Source organism: Condylostylus longicornis, unplaced genomic scaffold (assembly GCF_029603195.1).
Source record: "Condylostylus longicornis isolate FDR11 unplaced genomic scaffold, ASM2960319v2 ptg000107l, whole genome shotgun sequence".
Classification (NCBI taxonomy): Eukaryota; Metazoa; Arthropoda; class Insecta; order Diptera; family Dolichopodidae; genus Condylostylus; species Condylostylus longicornis.
The window spans coordinates 2267067-2285308 of NW_026578075.1; the positions used below are offsets into that span (position 1 = coordinate 2267067).

Sequence of the window (18242 nt, forward strand, 5' to 3'; positions counted from 1 at the left end):
TATAAGTGAATTTTCTGTTTCAAATTTCCCAAAAAAAAAAAAACAACTCATTTAATTCAGAGCACTTATAATTTTATTAATTTTACCAAGTTATTATAACATTCTTATTCATATGAGCATACATACATACATGCATATTATGTATAACCTTAAGAAATTATTTCTTTAAGCATATTTTATATACTTATGTTTTGCTCTAAAATAAAATATAGACCTTCTTTTCCTTTTTTCTTTGTTAACGAACTTTAATAATTATACGCTTACGATTATACATGATGTATATTACATACATGATATATGTATACTAATATTTTCTTTCTAGTATAGATGAAGAAGATACATAAAAATTCTGAACAGAAATGCTCTTTCTCAAAACAAAAAAAAAAAAAAACAAAAAATTTTTAATTTGATTTCAATTTTTTCCCTTTTTATTCGTGGCATGAAAATATATAAACGCATTTCATTGTACATACATATATATTTGTATATACATATAATTAAATATACACATAAATATATTTTTATAATTATATGTAGAAAAAGAGTTATACATGCATAATATACGTACAATGTGAAAACATAATTTTTCAAAATAGCATAAAATATATTTATGGTCGGTCTTCCAGTTTCACTTAAGGACGTTCTTCGTCTGTTCATTCAAGTTATATAGGTACATATATATATATGTATGTACGTGTATATTTTGTTTTGATATAAAAAAAAAAATTCTTCACCGTCCATTGAAATTCTATTAAATTTTGTCATACAATACGCTAATAGAATTTTAAAATATAAAAAGTTAAAATGAATTCATTTTTATAAGAAAGTTTTTTAAAAATTGCATAAATGTAGTTTATTTTTGCAGGTTTAAGAATATTTATTTAAAATTAAAATTAGTTTGTAAAATTTATATGTGAAAATCGTATAGATAAAAATAATTTCTCTATAATAGGTAATGTTATATAATAACGCTGAAAATCAAATCAGTGCATTTATATATTACCTAAAGAATAAATGACGCTTTTACTATTTTCGATTTGAAAAATGCAACCGCACATGAATAAATTTTCTGTATTTGTCTTCACCTACAAGGAAAATTATAAGACGACTACCAATAAAATAAATTGCGTTTAGATAAATATGTATTTAGATATTTTAATGTATATTCCATACAGTCTTAAACATTTCTATAACATATAATCCGATCTTCTAAGTATAAAGTATATAAAATCTGCGAAATTATAAAGTTTGTATTTCATTTGTTTTTTGAATATTGCCCGTGTATTATGATATAAGAGTAAAAGTAAAATATCGAATTTTATTGTCAATACCAAAAAAAAGCAATTATGGCACGCATAATGAAAAATATTTAATTGTTATTATTTATGGTGTACGTATAATATACACACAGGATAAGGAGTTTCATAAAAATTTTGTACTTCATGCTGTCTTATAAAAGTTCCGCGTAATATTAGCTTGAGGCTTAATCCATTTGGTAAAATGATTATAGAACAAGTTAAATCTGACTTGTCGAACTTGGCTTTCATGCAATAAATTGGGTTGGTGTATATGTGAATTTACTCCTAACATTTTCTAAAAACTTAATGGTTTTATATTATAAATGAAATATGCATACCAACTAAATAATTATTTCTACTTCATAATTTATTATGTAATGACTTACTGAATATTAGCTGTCAGTTTTATATTTTGTTATTGCAAATAAATCTTGAATGCCTTAATATCAATATTGCAATATGGGATTCGATACAATATGTGATTTAAGGATCTTCTCTTCCGTTTTATTCGTTTTTAATTTCAACAAAAAAAATTTTCAATGTATACATAAAGTGAATAATTAGAAAAAAATTTGGCTTACTGCTTACATGTATACAAGTGAAAGATTATAAATTTGGTATTACTTCCAAAATGTAGGTAATGTTATTTTTTTTTTTTGAAAATGCGAAAAAAATATTCAATTTAACAATTTTCAGCATATGTATAAAAGGGAATTAATATATAGAAGATTAGATGCACATCTTTGATCATACACTTTAAATATTATCAAATGGAAAACTTCAAGTCCAAAGATAATTATAAAAATAAAAATATTTTAGTGTGCTCATAAATGAATAATTCATTTATTTAAAATTGATTGTTGTATTTTTCATTGACACAGAATTAATAATTAAAATAATTAAATAATACAAAAAAGAAAAAAAAACTCAAGACCAACAATTCAAACCTTTTTCATTCATCTTAAATTTTGTAGTATAACGACAACGTCAATTAAATTTATTAATAATTTTTGTAAATTTTTTTCGCAAATTCTTCTCTATCTCGTTAATTTTATTAATATTTTTTTTTTATTTTGTCTTGAAATTTTTGACCAATTAAATTGAGTGATTAATAATAATTCAAATCGTTATTCAAAAAGAAAATACCTACATAATATATATAAAATTTTAAAGGTTTTAATGGCATCCAATAGAATTCCAAAAATGTTTAGATAAAATAAAACGATAATTGTAGCTTCTTTTTCAAATAATTTCAGAATATAAAATACCTGTTTAAATGATCGTCTCTTCTTATGCTCTTACGAATCCTTTCATATCAATGGAAAAAATATAATTTGTATATAGAGGAATTTTTGGAATATAATTATTATATAAGCATACATTACCTGTTCGAAATCAAAAATAAATTAAAAATCACCTGAAATTTTAATAAACTGTTGTTTATTAAAAATTAAATTTTGTTTGATTAAACCGTATCAATATGTTTATATTGGAAATTTACAGATCTTATTTATTTATGCATACGAAAAGAGAAATTTGATAACACCATATTGAAGACAACATTTTCCAGTAGCTTTCTTTATATGAATAATGCTCTACTGGAAAACAACTATCAAATATGCCGTATATGAACTGCGATCAAAAAAAAATTAAAAAGCAAGAATTGTTTAATGGAAAATTTTAAAAAAAAAAATGCTAGGCCAGTGCGAATTGACTGTAATAGGAAGCTATTTAAAAGAGGACAAAAGTGAAATGAACTTAAAATTTAATTTAAAATGATAAATTATAAAAATTCAGATTATACCTATAGTTTTTTGCTATACACATATTAATTTGGTATACAGTATAATAAATCTAAAAAATTTATGCAAAATATAATTCCATATATTAATTATAAATTTTTTTTTTTTTGATAATAAATAGCCAAACTATACATGAAAGCAAAAAAATATTTTTTGAAATAAATTTTAAAGAGCAGAGTAGCAGACACAAAAATTATTCAAATCAAAAATTATCTTTGGTGTCGAAAAGCACATATAAAAAAAAAAGTTCACCATATTGTGATTGGAACGTACCTTATGCCATACTTTTACATGTACAAATTTTTCTTTATACTTTAACCTTCTTCTTTTTAAAAAAAAATTTTTAAATTATAAAAAGTGTGTTATATGAATTCCAGCATCAATTTAATATTTATTTCATATTTATATATATATAAATATACTAATACTTAATATAATATTATTAATATTATAAATTTTTTTTATATAAGTTTTACTTACGATACAAAATGCTGAATACTATAATTTAGAAGTTGGCTTTTATAGGCAACATATTTCACGTAAAGTAATAATGATGTTTTACTTATAAATGCTTATAATTACTAAAAAAAAAAAATTCAGGTTGAAAATTGCAAAAAAAAAAAAAAAGAAAAAAAAACATAATACTTTCTACTTATTTTAAAACATTTTAAAAATAAAAAATAAACACATTTGCATGTGATTATATTGGAATTCACTTAAAAGTACAAAAATATTAATTAAAATTCTAATTCCTTAAAGAATAAAATTATTCTTTGCTTTCATCAGATTCCGCACTTTCTTTTTTCGATTGGCTGCTAGCTGCTGCTGCTGCAGGTGTTTCGGCACTTTCATTTGATTTTTCTTCAATTGATTTACTTGCAGCATCTTCTTTGGCCTTATCTTCTTCTCCAACATTTTTCTCTTCTCGTTTACTTTCTTTATCACTTTCTAATAATGTTGGTTTATCATCTTTCATCTGTTCTTTTTTTTCTAATTTTTCATCTTTTTTCTCTTCTAATTTTTTGTCATTCGAATCTAATTCATTTTTTGATGCTTCCTCCAGAGATACGGATTTTGATTCAATGATTTGAACATTTTCAGCTGGACTTTTACGTTTTTCAATTTCTTCTGGTGCTGCAACAGCTTCTAATGATTTCTCTTCTGGAACTACTTTTTTTTCTTCTTGTAATGATTTTGCACTTTCAATATTAGGTGATGATTTTGCTTCAGAAATTTCAATTGCAGATTTTTTTTCTTCTACAGGTAATGCCTTTGGTTCTTCTATTTTAATTTCTTCGCTAATTTTTTTCTCTTCTACTGGTAGTGCTTTTGGTTCTTCAATTTTTTCATCATGAAATTTTGCTTGTATTTTTTCTTCAGGTTCAGCACTCTTTTCAACATTTTTTTCTTCAACATTTTGCACTTGAACTTCGGGAATATTTCTTATTTCAGGTTTAGGTTCATCAATAGATTTTTTTTCTTGTTCACCATTTTTAATTTCCTTTTTATTCGATTCTTCTATCGGAAGCGGTTCTGCTAGTTTTTGTTCTTCTTTTTTTATTGTATCAGCAGCAGTGGCTTCTTCAGGTAAAGGCGCGCAAGAAGCACCTAATAGAAATGCAGCAAGAAGATAAATTTGAATTTTCATTCTGAAAAATAATAAAGAGAAAAAAAGAACAAGTATAAAAATTAAATATAACTAAAATGTTCTCATATTACTACTATATATGTATAAGCGTAACAACAACACAATATATATATATATATATATATATAGATATATATATAGAAGATAATATTACAGGGCTAATGCCCCAATATTCTTAAGTCTAATTGATACTTTCGCAACATATACTAAAGTATTTTTATTTTTTTTTTACTTTTATTTTTGTTATTATAGTTAAAAACATAATAAGAAAACTAAAGAAATATTTTTTTTAAAAAAAACTGGTTATTATTGCACAGTTTATTTACCGCATTTTCTTATTTTAGGTTCATATTATTATTGAATAATAGACGAAATAAAAATACATATGTACATACAAATATACACACATATATTTTATTTTTTCAAGAAGAGATGGAATTTTATCGAGAAAAGTATCATTAATTTAAATTGTTATCATATTTACATATTTTTTTTTAAATTATACACATATATACGTATTTATATACTTTGTATATATATAATATGTAGATATAATAAATAAAATGAATTTACTTTTTTACACAAAGCCGGAAATTTAATTAAAAGCGAAGAAATTTTGAAATCAAAATAAAATATATAATATTAAAGCACAAGTTCAATTCTGAATCGCATTGAAATTATCTATGATTTTATAATTTAAAAAAAAAGCTTCAAGTCATTCTGAAAATTTTAAAGAAGTTTTGTAAAATTCCTATATAAAATTTACATCAGTTCATTTAAGTTAAGAATGAAATGTGTATATGTATGCAAGTATGTGGGAATGTATAAGATAGAGTATAAAACATCGCATGCCTTAGGAATTTAAAGAACGTTCTTATATTTTTGTAAAGTCACTATGAAAATTACTAATTCTATATTGGTACAAGAGAAGTACAAACAAACGCTTTTCCGAATTCACAATTAAAAATTTTCATAAACGTAAATTACATGTCATTTGTGATTTCTTAAAATACTTTACTTACTGTATCGATTTTCATAAAAATCGATTTTTATTAAATCAAATTTGTTTCTCGTAATATTTTACACTAATAATATTAACATAGAATAAATAACATATAAAAAAATTAAAATTCAGAATTTATACTTAAATTGAAATTAATAATTATTAAAAATTTCATTTACAAATAAAAATTCTATCAAACTTTTTTAAATTCAACGTATCTATAATTTTCCACAATTCGGCCTAATAATATTATTCCATATTCTAAACCAAAATATTTTGAATTTTTAATTAATTACTCATTTATTTAACATTTTTTTTTCAACATTATTAAAAATGTCCAAAATCATATATAAAAAAGACATTGATTTTTATATTATTCACAAATAAATTTAGTTGTTCATATAACCATATCAACCATAATCTTGCATTTTTAATTTTGAATGCAAGAAATACCAAAAAAAAAAACAATAATTTAAAGTAATTACATAAGTCTTTATTTTTTTTTGGTTGAAGATTCAAATTTATGCATGTTTTCGAAAATTTCTCTTGAAGGTGGTCGCTATATTATAACAATTATTAAAATAATCAAAACAGTGGTTTTCAAAATGTATGGTATGACCCATAAGGAAGGTGATTCAAATGTAATCACAAGAAAATTTATTTTTTTTAAAATTATATCTATTCAATTGGAAATAATTAACATATATAAATAAATGTGAAAATAGTGAAAAAACATAAAATTTTCGAAAGAAATTTCGGACTAATTTCTTGTACCAAAAATATTCAAAGTTGTTTGAGTAAAAAATTCTAATGAAAATTGTTTCACCGACTCCTCGATAAAATATATTTTCATTTTATGCTTTTTATTTTTATTGTATATTAATCATTGTGCTTATTTTAATTCGAGGTTAAGAAAATTTTCTTTTAATATTATATATTAAACGTCGCAATATGAATAAAGTTTATAATTCAATTGAATAATGCATAGCAGTGCTATATTGCAGTCTCAATTAATTAGAATTCATTTTAAAAATTCTTGAGATGACAGAATACATTTAGAAACCATAAAATTACAAGTATAAAATTTTTCTAAACCGTTTCTTCTTTCCACGAAACTTGATTTTAACTCTAATAGAATGGAGCCGCTTTTCATTAAATTTATTAATATTGTGTATTTTTAATTACAAATAGAAAAAAAAATGTATATTTTTGATTTTTAAAACTTTAAAAATTGAAATCAAATTAAGATTATGCAACAAAATTTATAATGACCTTATAGAAAAGAAAAAACTTTCAAGAAATTATCAACAAATATTTCTCAAGAATGTAGTTTATCAGTTCATTACCATTAAAGTTATTTATAAAATCAAATAAATAAAACCTAACATACAATAATGTTGATCATCGAACTTTTTATGCAGGTGTATATTAAATACAACATAATGTATTTTGTATGCACGTATAAAAAGTATAAAAAATTGACCTAATAAAAATATTAAAATATCTACAAAAAATATAAAATCCATGATTTTTTTTTTTTTGTTGGATAATTCGTGATAGTTTAAATATGCTTTGAAATTCAAATTAGTTACAAATGAATAAAAAATATTATTCATAATTTTTATTACAAGTTTAAGAACAAATCAGTTTTATTTATAGTCAAAGGTTACTTATACACTATACATTTAATGGGTACTATACATTTAATGCATCAATTTGTAAGATTGGCATTTTTCGAGAAACAGCAAGATTCACAGATCTTATTTAATCTTCAAATATTTTTTTTTATTTAAATTACTATTTAATTATATAACACAGATAGAGGTACCTACACGTAATTTTATAATAACGTGTATATAATTAAAAAATATAAAAATGCATTCAAGGGTACCAGCTAATAAATGAAAATTATATTCTTACAAATTATTTATGATCATTAGTCATTCCTAGCTTGTCAAAAAAAAAAATACATTTATAATAATTAATTAATTTTTTGCCATTTCATACTTTTTTTACTCTTGTAAATCTTAGCTATTGCAATTAGCATTAAATATTAAAAAGAAAAAATGAATTTCTTAAAAGACACTTATGAATTGAAAGAAAATAGTGTTTATACTATGTTGTATATATTATTATAAACATATAAATTATAAGTAATCAGTTGCGTATGTAATATTGTAACATATTCAATGTTCAATTTCCTTTATTGAAATTAGTAACACAGGTTTAAAATCAAAAAGTTTGAAATGGCCATTGTACTTTAAAGTACAATATTATTTTGGTAGAAACAAAATTTTTTTGGTACCAAATTTATACTCCTTCATTTATGCAACAATAATTCAAATATTTCCGAATTCAGATAAAAAAATTATTGTTTGATTATTAGCGATTTGAAATTTTTTAAAAATCAATTTGAAGTTCATTATTAAATGTCATTGTTACGTTAAAAGTCAATATTTTGACAAATATAAGAACAAATTTTTTTGTTACTGTACTATATAAGCAATCAAGTCTGTTATCTGTTCGGAATTATTAAACTGTTCTGTCATCTGCACATTCAGGTAACGATCAGTTATGCGCAAATATGCAATATAATATTTTAAATTACATAATCAAAATTTTTAAAGAAAGGAAACCAAACGACATAATACATACATATCAAATAAATTTTGAAAATTACATTTTGCACAACAAAGAAAATAATATAAATGTACTTTTTTAAAATAATTTTGAATTTTGGAATGATTTTATATGTAAATTTTGAATTATTGACAATATAATTTGCTCTTTTTTTTAATTTTTGATATTCATTTCTTTTTAAAATTTTTTGTTATTTAATACAATTAAATAATTGGAAAGTACAAGTGATAAAGTCATTATAATTAATTAAAGTTAAAAAAAACCGTTAACCCTAATTGGCCATAATCGAAGTATCGCAGCCGCAATAATAACTGTCAATTAATGTGAGTGTTGGTTTGATTCGGTTTGGAATGCAATGGACATATGAATACATAAAAAACATTCATTTGTTGTTTGTAGAATGTTAGAAATTCAATTGGAAAATTCGATTAAGTTTTGGTAAACGGGATACTTTAAAGTGATTTTTTTAAAAATTTCAATTTAATTTGAAATAATTTTAACGTAATTTTTAAGATTTAAAATTAGATATACATATATCGAAAATGTTTATCTTCAAAATTTCAATTTTACTTGAATATACAAACAAACAAAATTTCGCTCTTTTTGTACGTACTTTCGCCGTAACATTTTTAAAAAATACCTGTACAGTAATAATATTAATAAAATTGCCAAAATTTATGTATTATTTACATTACATTTTTCGTATTTAAAATTTTAATCTACCAAAATTTCAAAATGGTGTCACTATTTCCGAATGTATTTTTTTTTTACAAAGGTAAAAATACATCTATGTATATAAAATTATTGTCTAATTACACTTTTATACTACTACTTAACTATTAATAAGTATATATGTAAGTTGTAATTTTGCACGAAATTTAGTTTTTTTATGCTATTGTTAATCTACATTTATGATAAGTTAGTAATATTTAGGCATGTTAGTCGTTATATAGGCATAAAATAAAAATTACAATATTTTTGACAACTAAAAACTATTACGAACTTGTTAAATATTATATAATATTTATTCAAACATTTGTTCTAAAATACATATTATACGTATCCAAGAGAAATCATTTCTTATAACTTCCAACGGAGCAACTTCCCACAAGAGCATAATGTGAGAAATCAAATATCTCAGAAAATTATATTAAAATTAGAAACAATTATATTAAAAAATGCTCAAGCAAATTTAATACTCTCAAAAATTAAATTACAAATAATATGAAAAATTTTTTAAATGCTTCTAATGCATTTTAATTCGGATTATCATAGATACCTTTTTCAAAAATTCTGTTTTAATTTAAATGATAAACGTAAAATGAAATTAGATTTTTCTAAGCTTAGTTTAGAGATCGATTTACCGGAAATACATAAATAGCCGGAAGAATTCCCAGAACCGGCACATCTCCCAAAATTACATATTATGCTTTAAATTACTTTATATTAAAATAAAACTTAAATCAAATGAAAAATACAACATAGTGTGAGAACAGATATGAAAAAGTGTACACATGTATTTAAAAACAAAATGGTTTATATGTAGCGCAATGAATCAATGCACTAATATTGCTGCGAAAAAATTCAACCAAAAAAAAAATTTTTTTTATAATAATTGATTAAACAAACTTTAAAAAGAAAATAAAAATGGAATTAATGGAATTTTTCGCTCAAAATTTTTAAATTAATTTTCTCGCAATTTATAATAAGACGAAATCAACGTGTAAGTATGTAATATAAATTTGTACACATTTACATTTAAAAATTTATTTAATTTATAAAATAGAAAATCACAATAATTATTTTAATTAATGCCATTGAAAATATTTTTAATGTAATTCATTTAAGAAAAAAAACTACATGTATACGCTTAGCACAAAATTCACATCATTAAAATTAATTTAAAATTTTTCTTATCTTAATATTACGATACTATAAAAATTAAACTCACCTGAACGTTTAGATAATTTAATTGATAATTAATATTTAAAACAGTTAAACACCCTATATAAAAAAATTGCCACTATAGGTAATAAAAAATGGCACAAAATGTAATTTTTTTATTTTAAATCTTAAACAAAAAACACAAAAACAACCCACGTCTTCCTTTAAATGAATTTATAGCTTGAATAAATTGATTCTGTTACATGGAACGTCTTTTATATTTTCATACAATACCGCACTAATCAAAAGGGATATGGTGGGGAAAAAATATTCTCTCCATATCTTGCCATTGAGTAAAAAGAGAACTGGAAAGGTATAAAATAAAAATTTTAAGATATAAGACGCTTAAAGGTTTTAATATGTACGTTTATCCATAAATATATGCGCATTGCATATACTCGTATGATATGATTTGTTGTTTTAATAAAGAATCTGTGGATGGATATATTGGGCATATATGCAATAAAAAAAAAATTAATTTCAAATTAAAGTAAAAAGAGAATTTCGTTTCTTAAGATTCTCTTTAATTTTCATCGCAATAGGAGCAGCTAGCAGTATACAAAATATTACTTTGAATAAATTTTCCTATCAAATGGGATAAAGTTCGTTTATATTAAAAAATCAAAAAATTCTTATGGCTTTTTATTATGGTTACATTTATTATAGGACCATGTTTATTGTGGAAAAGAAAATTTGAGAAAAAGCAAAAATAAATGTACCTACATATCTATACAATGGGTGTATAAGTATGCGCTTACACCTTTATATAAAAAAGCTTGGAAAAATTAAAAAAAAAAATAAACGAAATTCTAGAAAAGAAGTTTTATTTTATCACCTATTTTTTATTTCAAATGATTTAAAGAATGATTCAAACTGTTGTTCACAAATTAGAGAAAGCTTCAAAAAGGTTGAATTGAAAAATTGGTAAAAATACTGCATAAATCGGCTAGAACATATAAGATGTGGGATTATGTATTATCTGTAATATAATATCATTTTAATTTTCAAAATGCGGCTGGTATTATCTGTAAGACATTTTTAAAATGCAGCATTAAAAATTCTTTTTTTTTTCTCAAATTTTAATTTAAAAATTTTTGTCTAATTTCATGAACTGGTTATCATTCCGAAGGCAAAGAGATTGAATGTGTTAATTTTTAGAAAATTTAGATATTAATTAATTAAATAATATCCATGAGGTTTCATTTTCAGACATATACTTACATAAATGTATGTATGTACATTCAAAACTATGTATAAACCTAGACAAAGGTTTTAGTAAGTGTGTATATTTTTTTTTATAAATCAATATTTCCACCTTCTACAACATCACTATCCCCGACATAAACTTGCAGCAGTATAAGTACAGTATTTAAACTCAATTAAATGGCTTTTCTTCCATTATTGCTGCATTATATATTATGTGATAGCATTACAACAACTTACAAGTTACGATTTTGGACTTTTTTACAAATGAAATTTTAAAACCCAATTTTAAATTTTCTGGTATACATAAATATGTGAATATATCTATCCAAAGTTAAATTTTCACATTCAAAATTATATGTGAATACACCCAAAATTAAATTTTCTTATTTAAAATTAAAACTAATTACAGAAAAATACCTTTTTTATACTAAGGATATTTTTACTTTTGTTCAAAAATGCAGTAATAAGTTACATAGATATTAGTAGGATGTCTGTGAGTTTGTAAGTTGTAATTGCTGAATTGGATAGCAAAACTGCAATTTTTGAAAACAGCATGTTAACAATTTACTTCACGAAATTAAAATATTTTATTCTTGTAAATCAGGGACTACTTTTTATTTAACGCGTCAAATGGATGAAAAAGTCAGAAAGATATTTACATACTTACTTATAATACACTGTATAAAACAGCCTTTTTATCATACTACATTTCATTAGAAAGCAATCGAAAGCTTTCATCCGGAGTATTATATATTATTTACTATAGGATATTATATTTTACTAAACAGAATCTTTTGAAACAATAACACATACTTATAGTCTCAATCTTTTTATTGTTTTTACCTTACTAGCCATCCCCTGGAAGCTGATGGAATAATGTAAAAAGATCGTATTGGTTGCAGCAATCGACGCCAATGTGTCAGTACAACAATGTACGAAAAGTCGAAAGAATCTTGTATTTTGTTTGTAAATTTATTTTTTTAGCTATTTTGCTAGTTTAATAATTTACGTTAGTAAAATTCTGTTAAATTAAGACGTCCAAAAGCTGATTTTAAACATTTTTTAGGAAAAAATTATAAAAAAAAAATAGAAAAGTTTCAGGCAGGCAAAGTTTAAAAAACAAAGCTTCCAAACAAATCGAAAGATAAAAACAACACGAATCGTGAAAACTGAAGTAGAACAATTCTATTTAAGCTCTATTCTTCTTGTATTCTTTTCAACGCTTATTTACTAAATCTGCTGATATATTTCAGCAAAAGCATATTTGAGCGTATAATTACAAAATTTCTATTAGTTTTTGTTTTTCCTCTATATTTTTTTATTTTCTTATAACGACAACATAATGATTCGATATTTGTATTTTTTATCATTTTTGTTTTCTTTGATCACATTTATTCTTTTAAAAGAATTTTCTTATTTTTAATACACATTTAATTTTTATACAAAGTTTCTTATCCTATAAAAAATTACGAATAAAATATTAGTAGTTGCAATTAAACTATATTAAGCCTAAACGTCTGTTACAAGTATTATTTTTTGTTAACATGCATTTCTTGAAAGTAATTTAAATTTACCTCGAATTGCAATCAGCTTTTGACAATTTAGAAATAATATAAAATATTCATGAAATATTGCAAAACATGAGTTATAAATTTAAATGTGGTAAATTATATTTTATAATTTTATATTTATTTCATGTAATCAATAGTCATCTTACAATCATCCATTATTATTTTACATAGCTTTCAGCAAGAATTACATCAAAAATCATAACAATGATAACTTGGAGTTATATATTATTTTTTTACATTTTTAGCTTAAAATTAAACGTATTATTTTTTGGTAGGTACATTTTATTCTTGTTTAATTACCGTATTTTTCGCGGATTCAAAATAAAATTGAAAATGAGATAGAAATAACACAATGCGTTATTTCAGTCCTGTTTAAAAATTACTCAACTTTATGGCAAACTTATAAGAATTTGAAGTTCTATCTACTTGAAATACACTAAATTTTTAAAAATAAAACTATGTCAATTTGTTCTTACAATTTCTATAACATACTCTGTCACAAAAAATCAAAATATGAGGCTTTATTTCTCATATTTAATTTTATATATGTAAAATGTTAATAATTAAAAAAATGTTAAACGAAATTAAAAAATATGTTTTTTGTTCTTTAAAAAAAATCAAATTTGTGTAGTTTTAATTTAATTTAAATTGCAGAATAGTGGTTGTGCTCTAGTTTTTATTCCAAGTTAATATTATTAATTCTATTTCTACTTATTTTCAAAATAAATTGAGTTTTACAAAATTCTTATTATTAAGAGTAATATAAAAATCTATCACAATGAAAGTGTTTCTTTAATAATCTTTTTCATTGTATTACCAACCGATGGGACAGTTGTACCTGATATTATGTAATCGAATTTAAACAAATAAGGTTGAACATCTGGAAAAGATGTATCAAATATTAAATCAAGTTCATTTTGACTCGGCATTTTTGGAACATATTCATGTCTATTCATTATTTCTGTAATATATATAATTTTTTCTGTTAATAAATCGCTAACAGTTTCCCGACATTTTTGTTTATCATCTTCATTTTCATATTTTATTAAATCTAGCCGCACAGTCCATACTTCCCAAGAAATATTTTCCGCTTGAAACGGCCAGCGACTTTTTTTCTTTTGAAAAAATTCTAAGCTAATCTGGCCAGAGCCTGAGCTGTCATTGCTTCGAAGTTTTTCACTGAACACATTTATGGCTTTTTTAACTGTACGATTTAAGGTTTCAGATGAACAGCATACATACGTGAAATCTATAAAATCACAATCAATATCTGTATAGCCGACTGTTCCAATTGAATATGTAATATCACCAGTATACATAAATTTCCCAAGACATCTATGAAAAAGAACGGTATGGAATATGCTAGCTACTGCTTCATCCAGTTGCCTTCCTGATCTATCGACAGTAAGATCGAAAATTTGAGATCGGGCATTCATTTTTTTGGTAAGTTTGCATATGTTTAACTAATATTAAATTAATTTACAATCAAAAATTCGATGCTGATTTCGATCCATGTAGAGCAAAATTGAAGACAGATACTTTGCGCTACCTTTTTCACTATAGATTATAATTTTCCTTCCACCATTACATATGAAATCTAAAATAAAATTAAACTAAATATCCAACAATATTGCTGCACAAATTAAAAAATTCAATCTAAATTAATGTTTTTTCTTTTCGCTACCTTTTTATACATATAGGTTTTTTGTCAGAAGCTAGAAGTATATAGGTAGGTACGAGCTTATATTTTGTTACTTACATGAATTGAGTTCATACCTAAATTTTCATCAATTTTTAAATTAAAACATTGATTAAAAGGCACTTGAAATTTTTAATGAACTCTGAAATGAATATGTAGACTGAACATGGTTCTTTATCCGTATCGTAATATTCTTCTTCCAATGTACACCCTTGTGTAGATTGGAAGAATATTTACAAAGTTGTAAATATTTAACAAATCAAATAATTAAATCAAAAATTGGTATGATGTATATACATACGTATATTATACAGATTTACGTGTTGAAATTGTTGAACTAATAACTTTAGTCCTAAAAAAATAAAGGCGCTCGATATTGAAAACAAAATAAATGGGAAAGCTTCCGAAAGAATTGCAATTTATGGTATTTGGAATTCTGTTTTTCCTTTGAAAAGACGAACTAAACGTATATTTTTCTTGAACTTAATAAAGTTTAGAAACTTTTTTGGTTTGAAAAATTTAGAATTTTTCCAACTTTCCATTTTTCTTAGTTTATCGAGTTTACTTGTTTTACTTGTCATTACTAATAATTGCGCACTTGAGCTAATAAAATCTTTTGTTCTCAATGGAATTTTTTTATGTTATTTACCTAATTTTTAAATCTGCACATAATTTAAAGAAATATATTTTTATCATTAAAATCCAATTTACAATTAAATTATTATTTCAAAATATTTTACTAAACTCTAAAGATAACTCAACCTCGGTTTTTTTTTATGACAAAGCAATCCCAAAATAAAAAAAATATTGCTATAAAGACATAGTTCACAGTGTTGCTGTTTATTTTATATTATAGTAGAAGTCGTTTTAGTTAGTGCACTAAAGGTGGATTTCCACTTAACTCAAAAAAGTAAAAGAACGAACTGTAAACCTATATCAGTTTTACATATTACGTATTATATATTATATAAAAGTATGATTGATAAAAGAAACGGCTAAGAAAAGTACAGGCTAGGACAATAAGGATAGCGTAAGTTCGAAAATGACAAATTTGTACGTTTTTACTTTGTCAAGTCGAAAGTCAGAAAATGATATGAATGTTTTTTATGTATACCATATTCATTTTGACAATAACATTTACGTGTTCATATAAACTACTTTATGTAATTCTTTTTGTATTGAAAGTTTATACAGATTTCTTTTAACAGATAACATTTGTGAATTTATTTTTATTTGAATATTTTTTTCATAGGGCAATAATATAAATATGTAAATATGTGATTCTTATAGTTAATAATTTCTTATATTTGAAGTGAGAAATTAGTGTAAAAACTCTGTGAAATCTGAAAATACTTTTTGAGCGTATAGTACGATCTGAGTATTCTTTGATCATAAGAAAGAAAACGAACTTGAATGCTTTAAAATGAAAATAACTCACACAGATCTTCTGTTTGACAAACCTGACAGCTAGATATGCTTAAATGAAATATGTACAAGTATCGATTTTGTTTGGCTAAATTAAAAATACGCATTTTTATGTTTATATTGCAGTAAAACAAATATTGAAATACAGGTATTATTACTTAAGCCAAGTAAGGTTAAAAGAATAAATAAGGAGTTTAAAATTTATATTATTGTGACGTTTTTTATTCTTACTTTGATTTTCCAAACTCAACAAAAATTATGTTTACCGGTTACTGACAGTAGAAATAACCGGTTGGTTTTGTCCATCCCTACCTCCAGTGTTTTTTCGCAGTAAGTTTGGGATATTGTACATAAAAACTTTTAAATTTAAAGAAATAAAGCCTTAAAAAAATATTTTTCTTAAACAAAACCTAGGTTTTTGTTTAAAAATAAAATTGAAAAAATCAATATATTGAACAACAATTTGTTAATCGACAACTATATTGCCCAAAATGGATATGAGCCTCGATGAAATTATCAAACAAAAAAAAATAAATTCAACTAACACTAACAGCGGGTTTAAGAGGTAAACATTTTCTATGAAATTACATACATATAAATTTTTTCGATTTTAATTTTTATTTTAGCTTTTTGACCAGAAAAAAAACTTTAGTAAGAAAGACAAGGGTTATTGATGCTCGTAACAAAATTATTCAGAAAAAGCGTGCTAAAATTAGAGATGCTCGTGAAAGATTGGGAACAAAAGATGCTAGGTTAAGAATCAAGCAGCGTTCAATAGATAATTCGAAAGTTGGAATAAAAGTAAACAATATGCTAAGAAGAAATGATAATCCAAGAAGTATCCGAAAAAATATACCTGTTGGGAATTTATATGGAGCTCCAAGAGGATATATTGATTACGATAATATGGAAATGCTAGAAGAAGGTAAAAAGATTGTTTATAGTTTTTTTTTTAATTTTTTAAAGGAAAATTTGTAGAGTATGATCCTTCAAACATAAGTCTTCGCAGAACTGTTTATAATGACATTGTGTCAAATTTTAACATGTATGGTGAGAAACCTTTAATGAAACCATGGGGCAATGATTTGTTTGAAGCATATGATATTCCATCTCGCTCTATGGAGGGTCCTGAAAATATGAGTATTCGTCGTAAAATAAGAAATATGTCACCAGAAATTATACCTCATAAAAGTATATTAAGGGGTAATAGCCCAACTTATCATACAAGATTTAACCCCGAAAAATCTCATCTATCATATGAAATGAGATCAAGACTGGAACGAGCTCCGGATCCACACGTATCAATGGGCATTTTTGCTAATCCATCTAAGTCTCAAGTGTCAATATTGCCATCAAGTTATAGGATTGTAGTTAGCAATTTACATTCTAGTGTAAGTCAAAGCGATATTCAAGAGCTTTTTGAAGATATTGGCGAACTGCACGAAGCACGGTTAGTTAAACCTGGGGTAGCTGAAGTCATTTTCAAAAATTTAAAAGATGCTGAAAAAGCAGTTGACACCTATCACAATAGACAATTGGATGGTCAGCCAATGAAGTGTTTGTTAGTTAATCCACGAGCATCTAATAAACCAACAGCACCTGCATTAAAAGTTTCGGCGTAAGTTTGTAAATCTTCACATTGAAAATTTTTTTAAAAATTTAAAGAAAAATTCAAATTTTTCAGTTCATCTCAATTGTCGGGCAAAACACCTTTAGAGATTGATATTGACGCTTTACATAAAGTATTGTTTCGCAGAAAGTAACTGAATTTAAAACCACGAATCAGATTACAAAACTTTAATTATAAATAAAGCAAAGTTTGTTGTGTGTCTGGAGTTGGTTAATAAAAATCTGGCAATTTAACATATAAAAAAAATTTTCTTATTAAATTATACAAGGTAGATAATAGTAAGCAGGTATATTGAATTGTTTAGAGTTTAGTGTTTCCACGTACGTTAGCAAATGTAATGAGTGTGATTACAAACCGCCGGTTACATCGCTTCATA

The 18242-nt window shown here is 23.9% G+C and overlaps 3 protein-coding genes across 3 annotated transcripts; 1 reads left to right on the plus strand and 2 right to left on the minus strand.

Annotated features, from left to right (window-relative positions):
* Window positions 1-3548: 3548 nt before the first annotated feature.
* LOC129614359 (probable serine/threonine-protein kinase kinX) lies at window positions 3549-10519 on the minus strand. Its single transcript, XM_055528932.1, has 2 exons — window positions 10343-10519; window positions 3549-4749 (listed from the first exon to the last, which is right to left on the minus strand). Exon 2 carries the CDS (start codon window positions 4746-4748, stop codon window positions 3867-3869), a length of 882 nt encoding a protein of 293 aa, XP_055384907.1. The 5' UTR covers window position 4749; window positions 10343-10519; the 3' UTR covers window positions 3549-3866.
* A 2373-nt stretch (window positions 10520-12892) lies between these two features.
* LOC129614331 (autophagy-related protein 101) lies at window positions 12893-15600 on the minus strand. Its single transcript, XM_055528886.1, has 2 exons — window positions 15461-15600; window positions 12893-14709 (listed from the first exon to the last, which is right to left on the minus strand). The coding sequence occupies exon 2, from the start codon at window positions 14546-14548 to the stop codon at window positions 13886-13888; it is 663 nt and encodes a 220-aa protein (XP_055384861.1). The 5' UTR covers window positions 14549-14709; window positions 15461-15600; the 3' UTR covers window positions 12893-13885.
* A 949-nt stretch (window positions 15601-16549) lies between these two features.
* On the plus strand, window positions 16550-18159 carry LOC129614238 (polymerase delta-interacting protein 3-like). The gene is made up of 4 exons (XM_055528721.1): window positions 16550-16801; window positions 16863-17161; window positions 17215-17854; window positions 17921-18159. Exons 1-4 carry the CDS (start codon window positions 16728-16730, stop codon window positions 17997-17999), a joined length of 1092 nt encoding a protein of 363 aa, XP_055384696.1. The 5' UTR covers window positions 16550-16727; the 3' UTR covers window positions 18000-18159.
* Window positions 18160-18242: the final 83 nt, after the last annotated feature.

Coding starts and splice junctions, on each gene's coding strand:
- LOC129614238 (XM_055528721.1), top strand. CDS start 16,728: ATGGATATGAGCCTCGATGAAATTATCAAACAAAAAAAAATAAATTCA. Junction 16,802..16,862: donor ACTAACAGCGGGTTTAAGAG/GTAAACATTTTC, acceptor TTTTTATTTTAG/CTTTTTGACCAGAAAAAAAA. Junction 17,855..17,920: donor CCTGCATTAAAAGTTTCGGC/GTAAGTTTGTAA, acceptor CAAATTTTTCAG/TTCATCTCAATTGTCGGGCA.
- LOC129614331 (XM_055528886.1), bottom strand. CDS start 14,548: ATGAATGCCCGATCTCAAATTTTCGATCTTACTGTCGATAGATCAGGA.
- LOC129614359 (XM_055528932.1), bottom strand. CDS start 4,748: ATGAAAATTCAAATTTATCTTCTTGCTGCATTTCTATTAGGTGCTTCT.